Consider the following 20,041-nt stretch of genomic DNA (forward strand, 5'->3'; position numbering starts at 1 on the left):
TCTTGTTGTGGATGCCAGCTTCAACTGGAAGCCAGTGGAGTGTGCAGAGGAGCGGGGTGATATGAGAGAACTTAGGAAGGTTGAAAACCAGGTTGGCTGCAGCATTCTGGATGAGTTGCAAGGGTTTGATGGCACATGCGGGGGGCCCAGCTAACAGCGGGTTGCAGTAGTGCAGACGGGAGAGGACAAGTGCCTGGATTAGTTCTCTGAGTGGGCAGGCCTTCCACGAGAGGAAGAGCAGTTCCGTCTTGTCGAGGTTGAGCTTGAGGTGGTTGGCCGACATTAAAGTTGAAATATTTGCCAGGCACGCAGAGAAGCGTGTCGCTACCTGGGTGTCAGAAGGGGGGAAGGAGAAAAGTAGTTGAGTGTCATCCGCATAGCAATGATAGGAGAGACCATGTGAGGATATGACAGAGCCTAGTGACTTGGTGTATAGAGAGAAGAGGAGAAGGCCTAGAACCAAACCCTGGGGGACACCAGTAGTATGAGTATGTGGTGCAGACACAGATCCTCTCCAAGTAGGAGCGGCCTGCCGGTTCGGATGTAATCCAGAGTACGCATAGACTGAGACGCCCTGAAAGGGTGTAGAGTAACCACCATATGATGGTTCACAGTGTTGAAGGCAGCAGATAGATCTATGAGGATGAGAACAGAGGAGAGAGAGTCAGCTTTGGCAGTGTGGAGAGCCTCTGAGACACAGAGAAGAGCAGTCTGGTTGAGTGACCCGTTTTGAAGCCTGACTGGTTAAGGTGAAGAAGATTGTTCTGGGTGTAATAACGAGACATTTTATCAGAGACATCACGTTCAAGTGTTTTGGAAAGAAAAGAGCGAAGTGATACAGGTCTGTAGTTTTTGACATCAGATGAGTTGAGTGTTGGTTTCTTGAGGAGGGAAACAACTCGGGCCATTTTGAAGACAGAGGGGACGCAGCCAGTGGCCAGGGATGAGTTGATGAGGATGAAACACAGCCAGTGGCCAGGGATGAGTTGATGAGGATGGAACACAGCCAGTGGCCAGGGATGAGTTGATAAGGACGGAACACAGCCAGTGGCCAGGGATGAGTTGATGAGGATGGAACACAGCCAGTGGTCAGGGATGAGTTGATAAGGATGGAACACAGCCAGTGGCCAGGGATGAGTTGATGAGGATGGAACACAGCCAGTGGTCAGGTATGAGTTGATGAGGAATGAGAGAAGGTCTCCAAAGATGGTCTGGAGGGGATGGGGTTGAGCAGGCAGGTTGTTGGGAGGCCAGACCTCACTAGTCGCAGGATGTCGTCTGGAGAGAGAGGGGAGAAAGAGGTCAAGGCGTAGGGTAGTTCTGTGTGAGCGAGACCAGTGGACTCAGGTAAGTCACGTGGATGTTGTCAACCTTTTTTTACAAAGTAGTTGACAAAGTTGTCTGCCGAGAGGGAGAAGGGAGGGGCTGGAGGTTTAAGGAGGGAGGAGAAGATAGATTTAGAGACAGAATCTTGAAATTTAGCATGGTAGAAAGTGGCTTTGCAGCAGACACAGAGGAAGAGACAGTAGAGAGGAGAAAGTGAAAGGATGATAGGTCCTCTGGATGTTTAGTTTTCCTACATTTCTCTTCAGCTGCCCGCAGCCCTGTTCTGTAAGCTCGCAATGAGTCACTCAGCCACGGAGTAGGAGTGACGAGCCTGCCGGGAGGAAAGGGGTCAGTGCAAGTCCAGCCAAAAGCGAGTTGCTGTTGGATGCGGAAAGGGAGCAGAGTAGGGTCAAAGAGACAGGAAGGAGAAAGATTTAGCAGAAGGGAGAGATGATAGGATAGAAGAGGAGAGAGGAGTGGTAGAGAGAGAGAGAGCGACGATTGCGACGGCACATGACCATCTGGGTAGGTGCTGAGTGGTTAGGGTTGGAGGAGAGGGAGACAGAAAAGGAAACAAAGTTGTGATCAGAGACCTGGAGGGGGGTTGGACTGGGCTGAGTTGGAGGGGACTGGGAAAGGGTGAGATCAAAAGAGGCAAGGAGGGGAAAGAGAGAGTTGGAAAGAAATTAATCGAAGGCAGACGTCGGGAGGTTAAAGTCGCCAAGTACAAAGATCGGTGAGCCATCGTCAGGAAATGAGCTTATTAAGGTGTCAAGAAAATTGAGGAACTCTCCAAGGGCACCTGGTGGGCGATAGATGACAATAATGTTAAGCTTGAGAGGACAAGTGACAGTTACAGCATGGAATTCAAATGAGGAGATGGACAGGTGAGTGAGGGAGAAAAGAGAAAATCTCCACTTGAGTAGACCCATGCCATTACCGGAATGACCAGATGCTCTCGGACATGGGTAGGTACCTAGATTCAGCCGCGGGATGGTCAGGGGGCTGGAACATATTTCAAATCATTTGTACAGTGCAAATCGACCACAAATAAGCCCAAAAATATAGATTGTATTTTAAAATACCAATAATTTCATACCTTGATTACATTGAGACGATCACATATTCCTCCTTTTGTATTTGTGGGAATACTTTGATTTCATAAATGAAACATATTTTGCTGAATTCCTGGTGATTTTAGTATTTTTAAACTAAATAAATAATTCACAGAATGGTTTTGTCCCGCGGGGCGCCTGTTGCCGATGTCTGCTCTACATGATACCCCCCCACCCTGCTCTCTCCATCTCTTCCTCCCTCAACCTTCTCCTTCTCTCTACCTTTCCATGTCCCGCTCTGTGCGGTGGGGTAATCCTGCTAAATCTTCTCTCTTAGTGCAGCCCCAGCGTACGTACTGAGTCTTAGTCAGCAGCACAGCTAATCAACTGGAACACCAGCTACAGCTCTGCCTGGACACTCACTCAGCTTCAGGCTCAGCTCCCTCCACACCCCCTCACGCACCACTTCACCTCTCCAGCCACACACACGGACACGTAGCCCTAGCACTAGCCTATCCTGCTCTCTGACGCAAAAACAACAGCAACGATCCGCTACCCACGATACCCAATCACTGTGCCACACATTTCTCTGACATAGGCAAACACAATTGGAGGAGGGATGGGGGTGATGGGATGTCGGGGGGTGAGGGCAGGGATAGGGGCGGAGGTTTCAGGAGGGGTGAGGGAAGGAGAGTGAGGGGCTGGGTGGGGAGCAGTGGCGAAAGCTCAACAGTGCATTAGGGACAGCGCAGTGTGATTCCTTCCTTTCAGAGCACTTCAAAGGAGAGGGAGAGATAATCCGGCCCAACATTAGACCGGAATCATATGTCCGCAGAGGCTCCCTGAACGACTAACTGAGGTGGGGGGGGGGGGGAGGACTGGGGTTGGAAGATGGAGGGATTTTTCAATTTGCCATTAAATCAGAGATGATTGGAACGTGCCAGTCTCCTTCAAAAAGAAGATCCTCATCCATGGACAAGCGGGCAGCAGAAAGAGAGATGCCTACTGTACCACCAGAAACTGTCTTCAATATCTTCCCTCTGTGATACTCAGTCAAAGGGTAAAAATATTTTTATAGTAAATCAAATCAAATTGTATTTGACACATGAGCCAAATACAACAGTGAAATGCTTACTTTACGAGCCCTTAACCAACAACACATTTGAGAAAATACCCCCCCAAAAATAAAATATAAGAAAAACAAATCATTAAGGAGCAGCAGTAAATAACAATAGTTTAGGGTGACCAGACGTCCCCTTTTCCGGGGGCAGTCCCTGTTTCTGGTGGCCTGTCCCCGGCTGGAGCTGTCCCCGTTTTTAACTGTGTGTTAAAAACAGACCGCAAAGTGAAATATCTTCTTCTACTAACTACTTGATAGCGATAGTTTTAGAGAAAGATGCTGTGGAAAACTCGGCCAGAAGCTAACAAGTGTCAGGTGAATCCACAACATCACCACAAACGTCTTTTCGAGCCAGGTAAGTTAGAATCGTTTGGGATACTAGCTAGTGATGTTATAATGTCACAATTTATTATAGATAGATGATCTGCTCTATAAGGGTTTAAATAGTCTACATAGCTAACGTTAGCTAGCATAACCTAAGTTAGCTAGCTAAGTTAGCTAGCTACTTATTTTGAAAATATGATTGTATTAAATGAATGCACAATTAATTCTGAGAATATCTTTGTAGATTACACTTTTAATGGTTTGGCATTATAATAAGTAGCGTGAAAATATAGTTAGAAATGTTCATAGATAACATTATCAGTGGAGAGGAAGGAGAGGAGGAAGACTGGATAGGAAGAAGAGTGAAGGAGAGAGAGGAGGAAAGGTAAAGAGGTGAGGAGGAAGACTGTATAGGAAGAAGAGTGAAGGAAACAGAGGAGGAAAGGTAAAGAGGTGAGGAGGAAGACTGGATAGGAAGAAGAGGAGGAAGACTGGATAGGAAGAAGAGGAGGAAGACTGGATAGGAAGAAGAGGTGGAAGACTGGATAGGAAGAAGAGGAGGAAGACTGGATAGGAAGAAGAGGAGGAAGACTGGATAGGAAGAAGAGGAGGAAGACTGGATAGGAAGAAGAGGAGGAAGACTGGATAGGAAGAAGAGGAGGAAGACTGGATAGGAAGAAGAGTGAAGGAAACAGAGGAGGAAAGGTAAAGAGGAAGACTGGATAGGAAGAAGAGTGAAGGAGACAGAGGAGGAAAGGTAAAGAGGTGAGGAGGAAGACTGGATAGGAAGAAGAGTGAAGGAGACAGAGGAGGAAAGGTAAAGAGGTGAGGAGGAAGACTGGATAGGAAGAAGAGTGAAGGAGACAGAGGAGGAAAGGTAAAGAGGTGAGGAGGAAGACTGGATAGGAAGAAGAGTGAAGGAGACAGAGGAGGAACAGTAAAGAGGTGAGGAGGAAGACTGGATAGGAAGAAGAGTGAAGGAGACAGAGGAGGAAAGGTAAAGAGGTGGGGAGGAAGACTGGATAGGAAGAAGAGTGAAGGAGACAGAGGAGGAAAGGTAAAGAGGTGAGGAGGAAGACTGGATAGGAAGAAGAGTGAAGGAGACAGAGGAGGAAAGGTAAAGAGGTGAGGAGGAAGACTGGATAGGAAGAAGAGTGAAGGAGACAGAGGAGGAAAGGTAAAGAGGTGAGGAGGAAGACTGGATAGGAAGAAGGTGAAGGAGACAGAAGAAAGGTGAGGAGGAAGACTGGATAGGAAGAAGAGTGAAGGAGACAGAGGAGGAAAGGTAAAGAGGTGAGGAGGAAGACTGGATAGGAAGAAGAGTGAAGGAGACAGAGGAGGAACGGTAAAGAGGTGAGGAGGAAGACTGGATAGGAAGAAGAGTGAAGGAGACAGAGGAGGAAAGGTAAAGATATGATTACAGAGCCTGCCAATTTATTATTCCAAACAATGTTTTTGAGATAAAATACAGAAATGGGGCAAGCAATGGGAATCTGTTAACCAAAGTATTTGATCTAATAGTGTATTATTTATTATTACAGATTGGAGAGGAAGGAGAAGGAAACATTAAGGGAGTAAAAAGAGTGAAGCAAGGAGAGTGTAGAAGAGTGAGGTGGAAAGGTGAAGAGAAGGAAAGGAAGACGAGTGAAGAAAAGAGGAGGAGAAGAAAAAGTTGAGAGTAAGAAGAGTGACACAAGGAGAGTGAAGAAGAGCAGACAGATGAGATACAATGACTCTTTCCAAGAAACGGAAATGCACTTTATGAAAAACATGATGAGAGAATTTCCATTTATACGCTCAGGTCAAGACGATAGAATGGCTCACTGCACCCTCTGTAATTCCTCTCTTTCAATTGGCAGCCGGAGAAGAACAGCAGTGGTAGAACATCAGCGGACGAAAAAGCATTAAGCCTCTCTGATTGGCCGTGTTGGTTTGCCCTCTGTCACCACATTCTTCAAGAAGGTAGAGCCTTCCCAAGAAGAATATGGTTTAGCTGTGCAGGAGGGTGTCTTTGCATAGCACACTATGCGACACAATCATAGTTACAGATCTATGGACTGTACAGCACAACTGACACGGAAGCTTTATGAGCCAAAGTTTACATGTGCTAGGACAAAATTACATGTGCTAGGACCTAGACCAGGTTGAATTTGTGTCCCTGTGCATTGATGTGTCCAATCATGGACATGTAAAGCTGCTGCCAATAGTAGTCAGATATTGTAAGATATATGATGACAGCACATCTGTGGAAACAAAACTGCTTGATTTTGTTGAATTGAATGGAGAAACAGCAGAGAAAATAGGTCCTGGTGGTCATCCAAAAATGTAACCTGGAAAACATTCACCGCCGACAACAAATACCAACTTTGGAGGACTGAATAGGCTGGGGAGGGTCAATGTCCATACCACAGTTAAAAATGCTCTGCAGTGGGAGGTGATTGGCTTAGGTTGTCCTGCCCACGTCATTCATAACACGGCCTGGGAGGTGATTGGCTTAGGTTGTCCTGCCCACGTCATTCATAACACGGCCTGGGAGGTGATTGGCTGAGGTTGTCCTGCCCACGCCATTCATAACACGGCCTGGGAGGTGATTGGCTGAGGTTGTCCTGCCCACGTCATTCATAACACGGCCAGAACAGCTTTGGATATCATGTTGAGTACCTGCTCACAAAGATATTTGGAATATGTTCATATTTTTTACCGTCAGAGTAGAAAGACTGAAGGGCTTTTGTGAGTTGGTTGGCCAGGAGTACCATAACATTTTAGGACACAGCAATGTACACTGAATGTCCATGCTCCATGCTCCCTGCTCTAGAAAGAGTGATGAAAATGTGCCATTGAAATCCTTTTTTATTTCTGAAGACAAATGCCCTGTTGTCCTGCGAACAATGTTCGAAGATCCACTGACTGAACTTTGGCTGGCCTTTGTCCATGGAAACTTGACCGTATTCAGTGACACGATCAAGATGCTTGGAGGCCAGGACCACTGTGCTGTGGGCTCCCTGCCTGTGCCATTAAACCCCTACAACTCATCCAGAACGCCGCAGCCCGTCTGGTGTTCAACCTTCCCAAGTTCTCTCACGTCACCCCGCTCCTCCGCTCTCTCCACTGGCTTCCAGTTGAAGCTCGCATCCGCTACAAGACCATGGTGCTTGCCTACGGAGCTGTGAGGGGAACGGCACCTCAGTACCTCCAGGCTCTGATCAGGCCCTACACCCAAACAAGGGCACTGCGTTCATCCACCTCTGGCCTGCTCGCCTCCCTACCACTGAGGAAGTACAGTTCCCGCTCAGCCCAGTCAAAACTGTTCGCTGCTCTGGCCCCCCAATGGTGGAACAAACTCCCTCACGACGCCAGGACAGCGGAGTCAATCACCACCTTCCGGAGACACCTGAAACCCCACCTCTTTAAGGAATACCTAGGATAGGATAAGTAATCCTTCTCACCCCCCTTTAAGATTTAGATGCACTATTGTAAAGTGACTGTTCCACTGGATGCCATAAGGTGAATGCACCAATTTGTAAGTCGCTCTGGATAAGAGCGTCTGCTAAATGACTTAAATGTAATGTAATGTAAATGAGTCCGCTGCAATTCTGAGAAACATTGAAGCAAAATTGACTGCAAAATTGACTGATGACAACTTCATTCCAGTTTTGGTCAGAGGACTTCTGAAAGAGGTGGAGGACAATGGAGACATGTTTAAAGACAGCTTTCTCAAAGCATCCCAATCAATCTTCACTACGGCTGTGAACTACTTGCAAGCATGGGGAAAGCACACAGATCATCTAAAAGATGTACATGGTCTCCTTTTAAAAAGGCAACCTCAGTGTGAAGAGATCCAGAAGGCAGCAGTCACACTGCAGGAAAAATGCCCCAATGTGACCATCAATGAGGATGCATTGTTTGACAAGGTTACTGGCCTGTAAGAGTTCCCAAAGGGGGGATCGCTTGAAGAATGGAAAACATCTGAGACACCGCTCAGTCAGAGATGGAGCACGGTGGTTACCCACTTCAAAGAGAACAACATCCCACACACTAACCTGGCTAGATTAGCGTCTGTTGTCATGTGCTTACCTGGAAGTAAGGCACCAGTCGAGAGAGTGTTCTCCTAAATGAATGATCTATGGACAGCAGCAAGAAATAGGTTCACTGTTCCTACCATCAAGGCCATGTTTATTGTGAAGACAAACTTAAACCTCCCCTGCCAGGAGTTCATGGAGAAGCTGGACAAAGACAGACCAATCCTGAAGAAAATACATTCTTCTGAGAAATATACAGATTAGGATGGTATAAGTACATTATGTAGTTACCAATCTCATCAGCATCTTATTTCTTTATTATGTTGTTAAGTATTTCACATATACTATTGTCTGTTTTTTCAGTTTTGCTCATGTTATATTATGCTCTTATTCTACCCAGACTACCAGGACCACTGAATGGTTGTTCAGATCGGACAGTTCTGCCTTGTCTGTAGTGTTTCTGTAGTATAGTTGTTTTTTCTATCACAGTGTGCCTGTTAGACTAAATACATGAACCCGGAATTGACCCCCTTTTTCATTTCATACATAATAACATTGGATATTTTAATGATATATTGACCACCGAACTGGAAATGTCCCCGGTCTTCATTTCAGAAATCTGGTCACCTTACACTAGACGCTTTCGTTCAGTCTACATGCTCAATGCAGCACATGCAACAATGTTGATGACAACAATGTTGTTTCCACTTTGATCTTAATATAAATCCACAAGTGTTCTATAATTACAATATTAGTTTGTGCTTCTTACATCTGCAAACAGCTAGTTCGTATTTTCTTAGTAAGTTAAGCTAAATCATGTTAACCACTAATGCTCATCGCTAGTTAGCTGGCTAGCTAACCAGCTAATAAAAGTACTGAGTCAGAGTAAAAGTAGCTAGCTACTACAGCCTGATATCAGTACTGGTGGAGGCCTAAATTAGCATGTTGTTTGTACAACAGTATCTTCTAAATCAAAGAGGAATAGGCAAAGCATGAATATGTTGGCTATATGAACAAAGCCAAGAAGTATAGGGTCCCCTAGGAAACACTGACAATCACTTTGGTTCCTACCCTGTCACAATAACTTGTTGTCATGTCACACAACACTGTATTCAAAGTGCCCACTATTATTTATAATCTAACTATAGAATTATAATAAACATTCTATTTCCATGATTCCAAAAGTTCACCCAAGCGGTTCAAAATAATTTGAGAAGTACCATGACGTAATATTTTGGCCACATCGCCCAGCCCTAAGAAAGAGCGAGAGATAAGCGATAGGTGGTAATCCATGCCCATCAATGCATTCAGCCTATAGTAGTGTTGTATTTCCATACCGATACCAGGTTTAGTATCATGATACTCGATACCATCACGATACCATCGCTATACTCAGCCTTGTCTCAGGATGGTAAGTTGGTGGTTGAAGATATCCCTCTAGTGGTGTGGGGTCTGTGCTTTGGCAAAGTGGGTGGGGTTATATATACACCTGTTGTATTCGACACATGTGACAAATCAAATTTGATTTGGCATTTCTGCAGCATTGAAGGTCCCCAAGAACACAGCAGCCTCCATCATTCTTAAAGGGAAGAGGTTTGGAACCACCAAGACTCGTCCCAGAGCTGGCCACCCAGCCAACTAAGCAATCGGGGAGAAGGGCTTTGGTCAGGGAGGTGACCAAGAAATTGATGGTCTGTCTGATGGAGCTCCAGAGTTCATCTGTGGAGATGGGAGAATCTTCCAGAAGAACAACCATCTCAGCAGCACCCCACCAATCAGCCCTTAATGGTACAGTGGCCAGATGGAAGCCACTCCTCAGTAAAAGGCACATGACAGCCCCCTTGGAGTTTGCCAAAAGGCACCTAAAGACTTTCAGACCATGAGAAATAAGATTCTCTGGTCTGATGAAACCAAGATTGAACTCTCTGGCCTGAATGCCAAGTGCCACATCTGGATAAAACCTGGCACCATCCCTATGGTGAAACATGGTGGTGGCAGCATCATACTATGGGGATGTAATTCAGCGGCAGGGACTGGGAGACTAGTCAGGATCGAGGGAAAGATGAACGGAGCAAAATACAGAGAGATCTTTGATGAAAACTTGCTTCAGAGCGCTCAGGACCTCAGACTAGGGCAAAGGTTCACCTTCCAACAGAACAACGACCATAAGCACACAGCCAAGACAATGCAGGAGTGGCTTCGGGACAAGTCTCTGAATGTCCTTGGGTGAACCAGATCAAACATCTCTGGAGAGACCTGAAAAATATATTTTCAGCGACGCTCCCCATCCGACCTGGCAGAGCTTGAGGGGATCTGCAGAGAATAATGGGAGAAACTCCCCAAATACAGGTGTGCCAAGCTTGTAGCGTCATACCCAAGAAGACTCAAGGCTGTAATAGCTGCCAAAAGTGCTTCAACAAAGTACTGAGTAAATGGTCTAAATACTTATGTAAATATGATATGTCCGTAAAAAAAAAAAATACATTTGCAAAAAAATAAATATATATTTTTTCCATTATGGGGTAATGTGTGTAGATTGATGAGGGAAAAAAACGATTTAATCAATTTTAGAAAAAGGCTGTAACATAACAAAATGTGGAAAAGGTCAAGGGATCTGAATACTTTCCGAATGCACTGTATACTTAACATATAGTTAGTTATAAGCAGTGGTGTAGCACGCACCCCCTCAACCACTGTGAGGCGGGGGTACACCCCACCACCAAAATTGGTATTGAAAATCATACCGTCGGTATTTCGAAATACCGCAGTATATGGTAGAAATGGTATATTGCCCAAGAATAATGCAGCATGAGAGTGTATCTAACAATGCAGCTCTGGCAATGAATGAGTAAGTGGAGAAGGTACTTTGATCTTCACGCTATAAAGTACAGAAGTTTCAGTATACCGTTCAACCTTAGCCTACAGATTAGTACAGTACCACGCACGCACGCACGCACACACACACACACACACACACACACACACACACACACACACACACTTATATAGGCCTAGAGCCATCAGGGCCTATCGTATGGTGAAAGCCTATACTGTACAAATGAAAGGTAATACAACTACATCACTGGAGACAGACATCACAATTTATAAAAATGACTGTTCACTTCAATGTACTTTTCTACGGCTCTTGTTGCTATGGATGTTGCTAACGAATGAGCAGTCCCTTTCATAAGGTATCCCATGTTGTGGGTAGAAAACATCTGGTTGACATCACTATAAGCACATTACAGGGCTGTCATTTTTACCTGCGATCAAATAAAATTAGCAACTTATCAGAGGCACATTTGATTGAATCTGTGGACTAATTACCACATCAGGAGATCCTATAGTGAAATCTTGCTATTTAAATCAGCTCATTATCAAGACACCTTGACTGCTCAAATTCGCTGAATGTTCAAATTCTTAGGCTTACAGAATCAATGAACCTGGAAGACCACTCAGCAGCAGCATGGCTGTTTAATCCACACAGCAAATACAGAAGTCACAGCCCCTGAAGTTTCTCTGCTCCCTCTCACCTCTCCCTGGCTGGTTCATTTATTTTATCTTTATTTATCTAGGCAAGTCAGTTAAGAACAAATTCTTATTTTCAATAACAGCCTAGGAACAGTGGGTTAACTGCCTTGTTGAGGGGCAGAACAACAGATTTTGACCTTGTCAGCTCAGGGATTCGATCTTGCAACCTTCTGGTTACTAGTCCAACGCTCTAACCACTAGTCTATCTGCCGCCCCGCTCATTAAACCAGTGAGCGTGGCAAATTAAAAAGAGCTCCTTGTCATGTGCCACGCCACTGGGAAGACAAGGAGAAAACCGCTCTACTTAAACACTTCCTACTTCCTGCTCAACTCGAACTTGAACATTACTGTTCAAACAATCAGGGTAGTCAGGGTGGCCTGAGTCTGATCACATAACATTCATTGCCTGCCATTTTCTGTTCATTTCCCGGCGATTCTACAACCCAGCAGGTGACCTACTGCACACGGCCATAAGGGGATATAGAGGAAGCTACCTACGTAACCACAACCACAACCCCAGCCACCCAACCAGCTAGACAGGGGTAGTGGTGGCGCTAGAGGTAGTGCAGAGGGAAGATCTCTGTGGAAGCTTGTGATCACTACATTTACTAGGCCGAGCTCAATCCACTACTGTTTGTTAGTGTACACTCAGAAATGCCGATTTTATAGAGACAGAAGACACGGGTGGGGTTGGCGCGTCACTCAGCAGCAGTAGGTATGCATCACAAATTCCCTTGATAGTGCACTACTTTTTTAACAAGGTTCATTGGGCCCATTATAAAGTAGTGTATGAATAAGGGAATAGGGTTCTATTTGGGACGCACCCCCGAAATACAATCCTCTACTGATTCAGGTTAAGAGGATAGAAATTAATTTCAAATAGCCAGTTAACAATGCATTACAGCATATAGAGAGCTGAGATGTTGAGCTGTGATAATCTGATAATGCCTGGGCCCACACATGCATCCTTCGGTCTAACAGTGGCAGGTCTGCGTGACAAACACAGGCATCACTCAACCTGAAGGCCCTGTGGCTAAGTGGAGGGCCCGAATGGAAGAGGAGCTCTAGATGCATCGATCTGTGCTTTGAGGTTATTAGCCCTACCCAGGCCCGACATTCAGGCCCTATCCTACCGAGGCCCGACATTCAGGCCCTACCATACCCAGGCCCGACATTCAGGCTCTACCCTACCCAGGCCCGATTGCTTCTGCCAAATTTAAAGCCCTGCCTGAAACCCAAAATCAAAAATAACTGTCACTCACTCCATGCGTACAGGCAGCTCGCTCTGCATGCACTCTGCTCATGGTGTCTCTGAGTCAGTGAGTAGCCATAGCAACGGCTCAGGCTGCTCTGCTCAACGAAGAAAGGAAAGAGCAGTGAGCTGTTAGCTACTTTTCATCACAGACAAAACTCAAGCAATATTATTTTCTGTGAAATAATCTCTCCTGTCTTATATTTGACGAGGTTGAAGCACTTCTGACATCCCGTTATGATCTTAGTCAGATGTGACTGTACTGTGCAGCGGAGCACGAGCAAATGGCTCAGCTTCAAAATGTTAGTGATCAATTTAGTGATACCCGAGGCCTACCAGTAGCCTAGTTATTGACGAAAAAACAGCCCCTACCCAGCCCTAACCCGATGTAGTGTTGGGGCCGGTCAGGCTCAGGGCAAATAGCAGAGCTCTACCACAGAGGGTGTGGGTGCAGTGTGTGTGTGTGTGTGGCCCAGGGGACTACTGAGTGTGACTGCCCTGCTCAGCCTCCATCTCCAACCTGTTAATTAAATCAGCCATTTGGACCTGGTTAGCTGCCTGCCTCCCTCCACTCTACTCTGCTTCACACAACATACTGTAGTACAACCTTAACTGGTGGAGCCCAGATTGTTTTCTATGGGGACTCTGCATGGGGCATCCTGAGGAAACAGGATAGGGCAGGATACCCCTGGACTCAGTCAAGCTACATGACGGACAGATTCTCAGAGGAGGAGAGCTAGGACCCAACTGTATATGGATGAGTCATAGTACTGAAACATCCTTCAGCCATTAAGCCTTTTCATCGTTTGCTCAATTGATGACCCAGGCAGACTGGATTTTGTAAACCATACAGGATGTACAGGCAGAGCAACACACATACACATCATTACAACATCAATCAATCAATCCACACACTAACACAAACTCCCCGGCCCAGCCAGCCACTCACCCTCTCTAGGTCTTGGCGTAGGTGTGTGAACAGTTTGAGGCGTCGGTACAGCACGTCCTGCTCCTGCTGAGCCAGGTTATCTACCTCGTCTCTTTTCAGCGTCACCAGCGGACGGTTGAAGTTGGACTTCCTCCTCAGCTTCCAGAACTGGTACAGGAAGTCCACGTGGGCGTCCGGCAGGCCCAGGCTCTCCGCCACGTCTTTGGGGTCCACCAGGCGGTAGAACCCGTCCTCCAGCTCCTGTAGTTTCTGTTTGCGCTGGCTGGCCTTCTCTCTCTCCATCTGGTCCCGGTCTGGACGCTCCACAGGTGGCAGCTCGCTGGCCGCTTGGTGGTGTTCCGGCCCGGCGTTGGCTCTGTGCTCGTTGCCGTGTCCGGCCCAGTCCGTTTTACTGCTGGCACCAGCGCAGTGGGTGCCGTTGGTGTGGTTACTGTTACCAGTCATGGTGTTGGTGTGGTTACTGTTACCAGTCATGGTGTTGGTGTGGTTACTGTTGCCGGCGACAGCGGCAGCGTGGTTACTGTTGCCGGTAGTGCTGCTGTGCTCCAGGCAGTATGATTTGAAGCGCACCTCGTCGTTCTCAGCCAGGATGGTACGCATCTCCAGGCCGTGGTCAAACGAGCAGGTCACATGGAAGGCCACAATACAGGAGGGCATGGAGCACTGGGGAAGGAGGGAGGAGAGTTACATATTTACATACGAGTCACATCAACACGGCTTAAGAATTGTTAAACACATAAAGATGACAAGGTACACAGTCACAACAATAGTTTTTCTCTGATGATGTTTGCCTCACACAAACAGAAACGTGTTGATTGCTAAGCAACACTGTCACAACTCCTTCCTCTGCCACCACAGTGTGCGTGACAAAGAATGTGTTCAGAGAAATGTCTGATCTGGAAAACTTCTTCTAACTGTCTGCCTCCGTCTGGTCTATCCCAGACAGACAGGCGCTCTTGTCCTGTTGGCAACACGGTCAAAACAAACATTGGTTCCCATATTGTCACAAACCCTGATCTGTCTGTACCTCCCTCATAACAACCAGTCTAAATCAAACCTCTGTTCTTGCCTTTCCTCAGGCCTATCCATTTCAAACCTCAGACTGGTCCCATGACATGATGGGGGGAGGAGGGATAGGGGAGGAGGAGGGATGGGGGAGGAAGGATGGGGGTGAAGGAGGGATGGGGGAGGAAGAATGGGGGTGAAGGAGGGATGGGGGAGGAAGGATGGGGGTGAAGGAGGGATGGGGGAGGAAGAATGGGGGTGAAGGAGGGATGGGGGAGGAAGGATGGGGGTGAAGGAGGGATGGGGGAGGAAGGATGGGGGTGAAGGAGGGATGGGGGGAGGAAGGATGGGGGTGAAGGAGGGATGGGGGAGGAGGGATGGGGGAGGAGGGATGGGGTGAAGGATGGGGGAGGAGGAGGGATAGGGATAGGGGAAGAAGGATGGGGGTGAAGGAGGGATGGGGGAGGAAGGATGGGGGAGGAGGAGGGATAGGGGAGGAAGGATGGGGGAGGAGGAGGGATAGGGATAGGGGAGGAAGGATGGGGGTAGGAAGGATAGGGATAGGGGAGGAAGGATGGGGGTAGGAAGGATGGGAGGAGGAAGGATGGGGGTGAAGGAGGGGTGGGGGAGGAAGGATGGGGTGAAGGAGGGATGGGAGGAGGAAGGATGGGGTGAAGGAGGGATGGGAGGAGGAAGGATGGGGTGAAGGAGGGATGGGGAGGAGGAGGGATGGGGTGAAGGAGCGATGGTGGAAGGAGGGATGGGGGAAGGAGGGATGGGGGAGGAGGAGGGATGGGGGAGGAAGGATGGGGTGAAGGAGGGATGGGGGAAGGAGGGATGGGGTGAAGGAGGGATGGGGGAAGGAGGGATGGGGAGGAGGAGGGATGGGGAGGAGGAGGGATGGGGAGGAGGAGGGATGGGGGAGGAAGGATGGGGTGAAGGAGGGATGGGGAAGAGGAGGGATGGGGGAGGAAGGATGGGGTGAAGGAGGGATGGGGGAGGAGGGATGGGGGAGGAGGAGGGATGGGGGAAGGAGGGATGGGGGAGGAGGAGGGATGGGGTGAGGAAGGATGGGGGGAAGGAGGGATGAGGGAGGGAAGGGAGGCTAGTAGTGTTTTCCATTCCATCAGAGAGGCCTACATTTTCTAAGGGCCTGGGATGACAATGACGAGCATGCTCAAGGACTGCGTCCCAAATGGTACTCTTTATAGTGCACTACAGAGGCCAAACTCACAATGTAGTGCACTATGCAGGGATTAGCATGCCATTTGTGACATCTGTCTCTTTCCTTCGCTCTCTACATAGGCAGAGAGGAGCCCACTTCGCTCCGACTCAGTCCTCTTCCCATTCCAAAGCATTCTTTCTCACCATCTCTCTCTCCCTCCCCCATCACAGTAGAATATCCCACTTATCTCAGTAGCTGTCTCTCCTGAGGGTTTGGAGCCCCTCCGGTTCTGTCTGCCATGACGAGGAGAGAGAAGCCACAACTGGAAATCACTATTCCTCAACTCTTCACCCTGCAGCTTGGTAATGCCCTCAATAGCAGCTCCCCACACTGACTAGCATTGTCTGGCCGCCAGACATTAAATGGAAGTAGTTCTCTCCAGTCCAAATATATGACAGTCTGTCTGGTGGATAGAGGATACTGATACTGTACATGCTCCGATGCTTTACTGCAAACTCACTAGACCTCATCACCTTAATGCCAACGTTATGGGAGTACCAGATCCTTAGTGTAGATCCAAAAAGGCACTATATTCCCTATATAGTACACTAATTAAAGCAGCCACAGGGACACATTATTGATGAGCTACATCATAACTTAGTACATGAATCAAATAATCCACCAATAAAACATGAAATCATAATTTGTCAGACAGTGATTCAACACGTGTGGTTAGTTAGTGCAACCGGTTTCAGTTGTTTGGTGTCAAACGAGCACAGCTTGACATCAGAGGGCGTGCTGATTCTTTCTGCGCAACATCACCTGCTATCTCTCTAAGTCCTATGTGTTCACGCCAAACGTACTGGTATTTTAATATGAACAGTATATGACGATATGTGCCACTAATGAGGAACTCATTTTCACACCTTCAGGGCATCTTTAACAGCCGAAGGAGCACTGGCACACTAAAATGAAAAAGTGTTAAGTATTGTGATATCGTATTGTGAGGTCCCTGGCTATTCCTAGCCCTAGTGTGTGTGTGTATGTATATCTCACCTGTATGCAGGTGCCCGTGTGTTCTCGACACAGGCTGCAGGACAGGGCCCAGCGGCTGGCGGGAATGTGGGACACTTTAGTAATGGGCTCCATCTTCTCTGGACAGCCTATACTCACCTGGATACAACACACACACACACACACACACACACACACACACACACACACACACACACACACACACACACACACACACACACACACACACACACACACACACACACACACACACACACACACACACACACACACACACACACACACACACACACACAATGTCAACAAAGATGTGTCTTACGAGACGTTCATACAGACGGTCACATCACGTACATGTATAGGGTTACCAGAGGAGTGTTTATAGAGAGTTTGTATAGATACTTATCAGGCACTGTGGTTCAGACTTTAATACAGATTGTAAGCGGTTCTTCTCCTGAATCGATTGAATTTCATGTTTTCTTTATATAGTCTATATGACCATCAGGATAAAGACGGCATTCTGCATGCTGAGTATTTCTAGACCCAGTACTGTGCTCTCTTGAAGTGTCTTTCCCTTCCGGACAGGCTCCGATATTCATTCCCCCACATTCATATTCCTCACTCTGAAAATACTTTCTGTAAGCCTCACCCCTCATGTCAAATTAAATCAAATGTATTTATAAAGCCCTTCTTACATCAGCTGACATCTCAAAGTGCTGTACAGAAACCCAGCTTAAAATCCCAAACAGCAAGCAATGCAGGTGTAGAAGCACGCCCAGCCCTAATAACATCCAGACATTCCTGACATCCTCTCCTCTGCCTGACATTCTCTCCTCTCCCTGACAATCCTGACATCCTCTCCTCTCCCTGACAATCCTGACATCCTGTCCTCTCCCTGACAATCCTGAAATCCTCCATCCCCTCCTCTCCCTTACAATCCTGACATCCTCTATCCCCTCCTCTTCTCTCCCTGACAATCCTGAAATCCTCCATCCCCTCCTCTCCCTTACAATCCTGACATCCTCTATCCCCTCCTCTTCTCTCCCTGACAATCCTGAAATCCTCCATCCCCTCCTCTCCCTTACAATCCTGACATCCTCTATCCCCTCCTCTTCTCTCCCTGACAATCCTGAAATCATCCATCCCCTCCTTTCCCTGACAATCCTGACATTCTTCATCCTCTCCTCTCCCTGACAATCCTGAAATCCTCCATCCCCTCCTCTCCCTGACAATCCTGAAATCCTCCATCCCCTCCTCTCCCTGACAATCCATGAAATGCTGTGTGAATCCTCCCCATTCTGACTGCAACCATTGAACCACGCGTTTCACACTGAGTGGAGGACTGTGATCCCTCGCTCCGTGCAGGCAGCACCCTAATTCCTTTCCCTGCCTCACTTTTGTCCTCTCTTGATTAGAATATCCAAGCGTTTTCAGCTTTAAAGAACTGTCTCTCTTTCGGAGTGTGCCTTTCTGTGTGTTTGTTTGTCTTTGAGTGTGTGTGTGACTTTCTCTGAGTGTGTGTGTGTGTATGTATGTGTGTGAGACTTTCTCTGAGTGTGCGTGTGTGTGTTTGTGGTGCTTTTCAAATCACTCCTTCCGCTCATCCCGGCTCCAATTAGTTTATATTTCCAAAAGGCGATGAAAAGCTTTCATTTAAAGTGACAATTGGAAATGAGGATGAAATCAAATGAAAAGGCAGACATTTAAGTTGACCTTTTTTATGAGGGGGTTTGGAGAGCTGCTGAGAGAGTCACAGAGCCACAGGGAGGGAGGTTAGTGCTTTTGAAGACTAAGTGAGATACAGCCTCAGCTATAGCCAGACCCTCTGAGTGACACAGTCAAAGCCTCAGCCTGTATGACTGCCAGAAGGAGTCCACTGTCTGAACCAAAAGGTGAGCGCTGAGAGCCGCTCTCACACTTCTCACCTGTCAAATTCCCATCTCTGCGAAGATGTCTTATTAACTTACACCTTGTTGCCTGTGTCTTTAGTGCTGAGAGAGAGAGACCGCAGCAGCAATATGTCATTTATATTTAAAGAAGTGGGCGGGGGGAGTAAAAAAAACTAGGGTTCTGACGATACTAGTATTGAGATACTAAGAGACCAGATTTTCCCAAGCAAAAAATGAAAACACAAAGCAGACTAAAGTCTTTGGTGTTTAAAAAACCTGCTGTATTTAACATAATTTGTGTGCTATAGCTTGTTAAAGAAACATGTGATTCTGGGTGACAACATAAGGTTGCCCGTTTCCAACATTAGGAATGTTTCCCTTGAGGAAATTCAGTCCACTTCATGTTTTCTTTCCTTGCTACGATACCTCTGAGTATCGCCATACTGGTATTGTGACAACCATAAAACAAACACAGAACAATAACAACTAGTTCTATCAAGGGTGACAAAATACTAAAAGGTTTCAGGACCCTGAACGGCACTTCATTAACTGGGATCTAAGCTCTTAGCTCCGGTTTGAGAAGCAGAACTAAGAGCATGTTAGTCTTAATGTCCCCGTAATGTTGATGCTCAAGGTGTGTGTGTGCTTGTCTGTTTGGAAGTAGGAGGAGTGTGTGTATCTGCATATATGTGAATCATTGCTGGATCTAGAGTTTCTGGGTTTGAGTCCAGGCTCTGTCCCAACCGGCTGTGACCCAGAGACCCACGGGGCGGCACACAATTGGCCCAGCGTCGTCCGGGTTAGGGGAGGGTTTGGCCGGCAGGGATGTTCTTGTCCCATTGTGAGCTTAAAGCCAGACTCAGTAAGTGGAACAGACCACATCAGTTTGTTTATATTAATGATTTGTTATGTTGGGGTGAAATAACAAATCAATGGAAAGTGTTTGTCAGACGTACAAAAAAAGGGATCCTGACTGGCGCAGCGGCCTAAGGCACTGCATCGCAGTGCTAGAGGCATCACTACAGACCCGGGTTTGATCCCGGGCTGTATCACAACTGGCCGTGATCGGGAGTCCCACAGGGAGGCGCACAATTGGCCCAGAGTCGTCCGGGTTAGGGGAGGGTTTGGTCGGGGTCAGCCGTCATTGTAAATAAGAATTTGTTCTTAACTGACCTGCCTAGTTAAATAAAGGTAAAATAAAAAATGTTAAATACTTTATTTGGCACTTCCGAGTCTTGCTTTGAGGATTTCTTTCAAGAACAATATGCACATGTTGTGCAGAGCTCTTAGAGACTTATGCAGAAAGACTCACAGCTGTAATCGCTGCCAAAGGTGATTCTAAGATATATTGACTCAGGTGTGTCAGAAGTTTGG

The 20,041-nt window shown here is 47.0% G+C and overlaps 1 protein-coding gene across 3 annotated transcripts in view; it reads right to left on the bottom strand.

Annotated features, from left to right (window-relative positions):
* LOC124013641 (protein Jade-1-like) overlaps positions 1–20,041 on the bottom strand; it is a 221,689-nt gene that overhangs the window by 80,070 nt on the left and 121,578 nt on the right. For 2 of the 3 annotated variants that reach the window (XM_046327995.1, XM_046328013.1), the window contains 2 exons: positions 16,803–16,919; positions 13,577–14,239 (listed from right to left, as the gene is read on the bottom strand). In XM_046327995.1, coding sequence (XP_046183951.1) covers positions 13,577–14,239; positions 16,803–16,919 — 780 coding nt within the window. The remainder of the gene's footprint in view (positions 1–13,576; positions 14,240–16,802; positions 16,920–20,041) is intronic. The other variant, XM_046328003.1, reaches the window with a different exon arrangement.

This window comes from Oncorhynchus gorbuscha, linkage group LG02, assembly GCF_021184085.1.
Source record: "Oncorhynchus gorbuscha isolate QuinsamMale2020 ecotype Even-year linkage group LG02, OgorEven_v1.0, whole genome shotgun sequence".
Classification (NCBI taxonomy): Eukaryota; Metazoa; Chordata; class Actinopteri; order Salmoniformes; family Salmonidae; genus Oncorhynchus; species Oncorhynchus gorbuscha.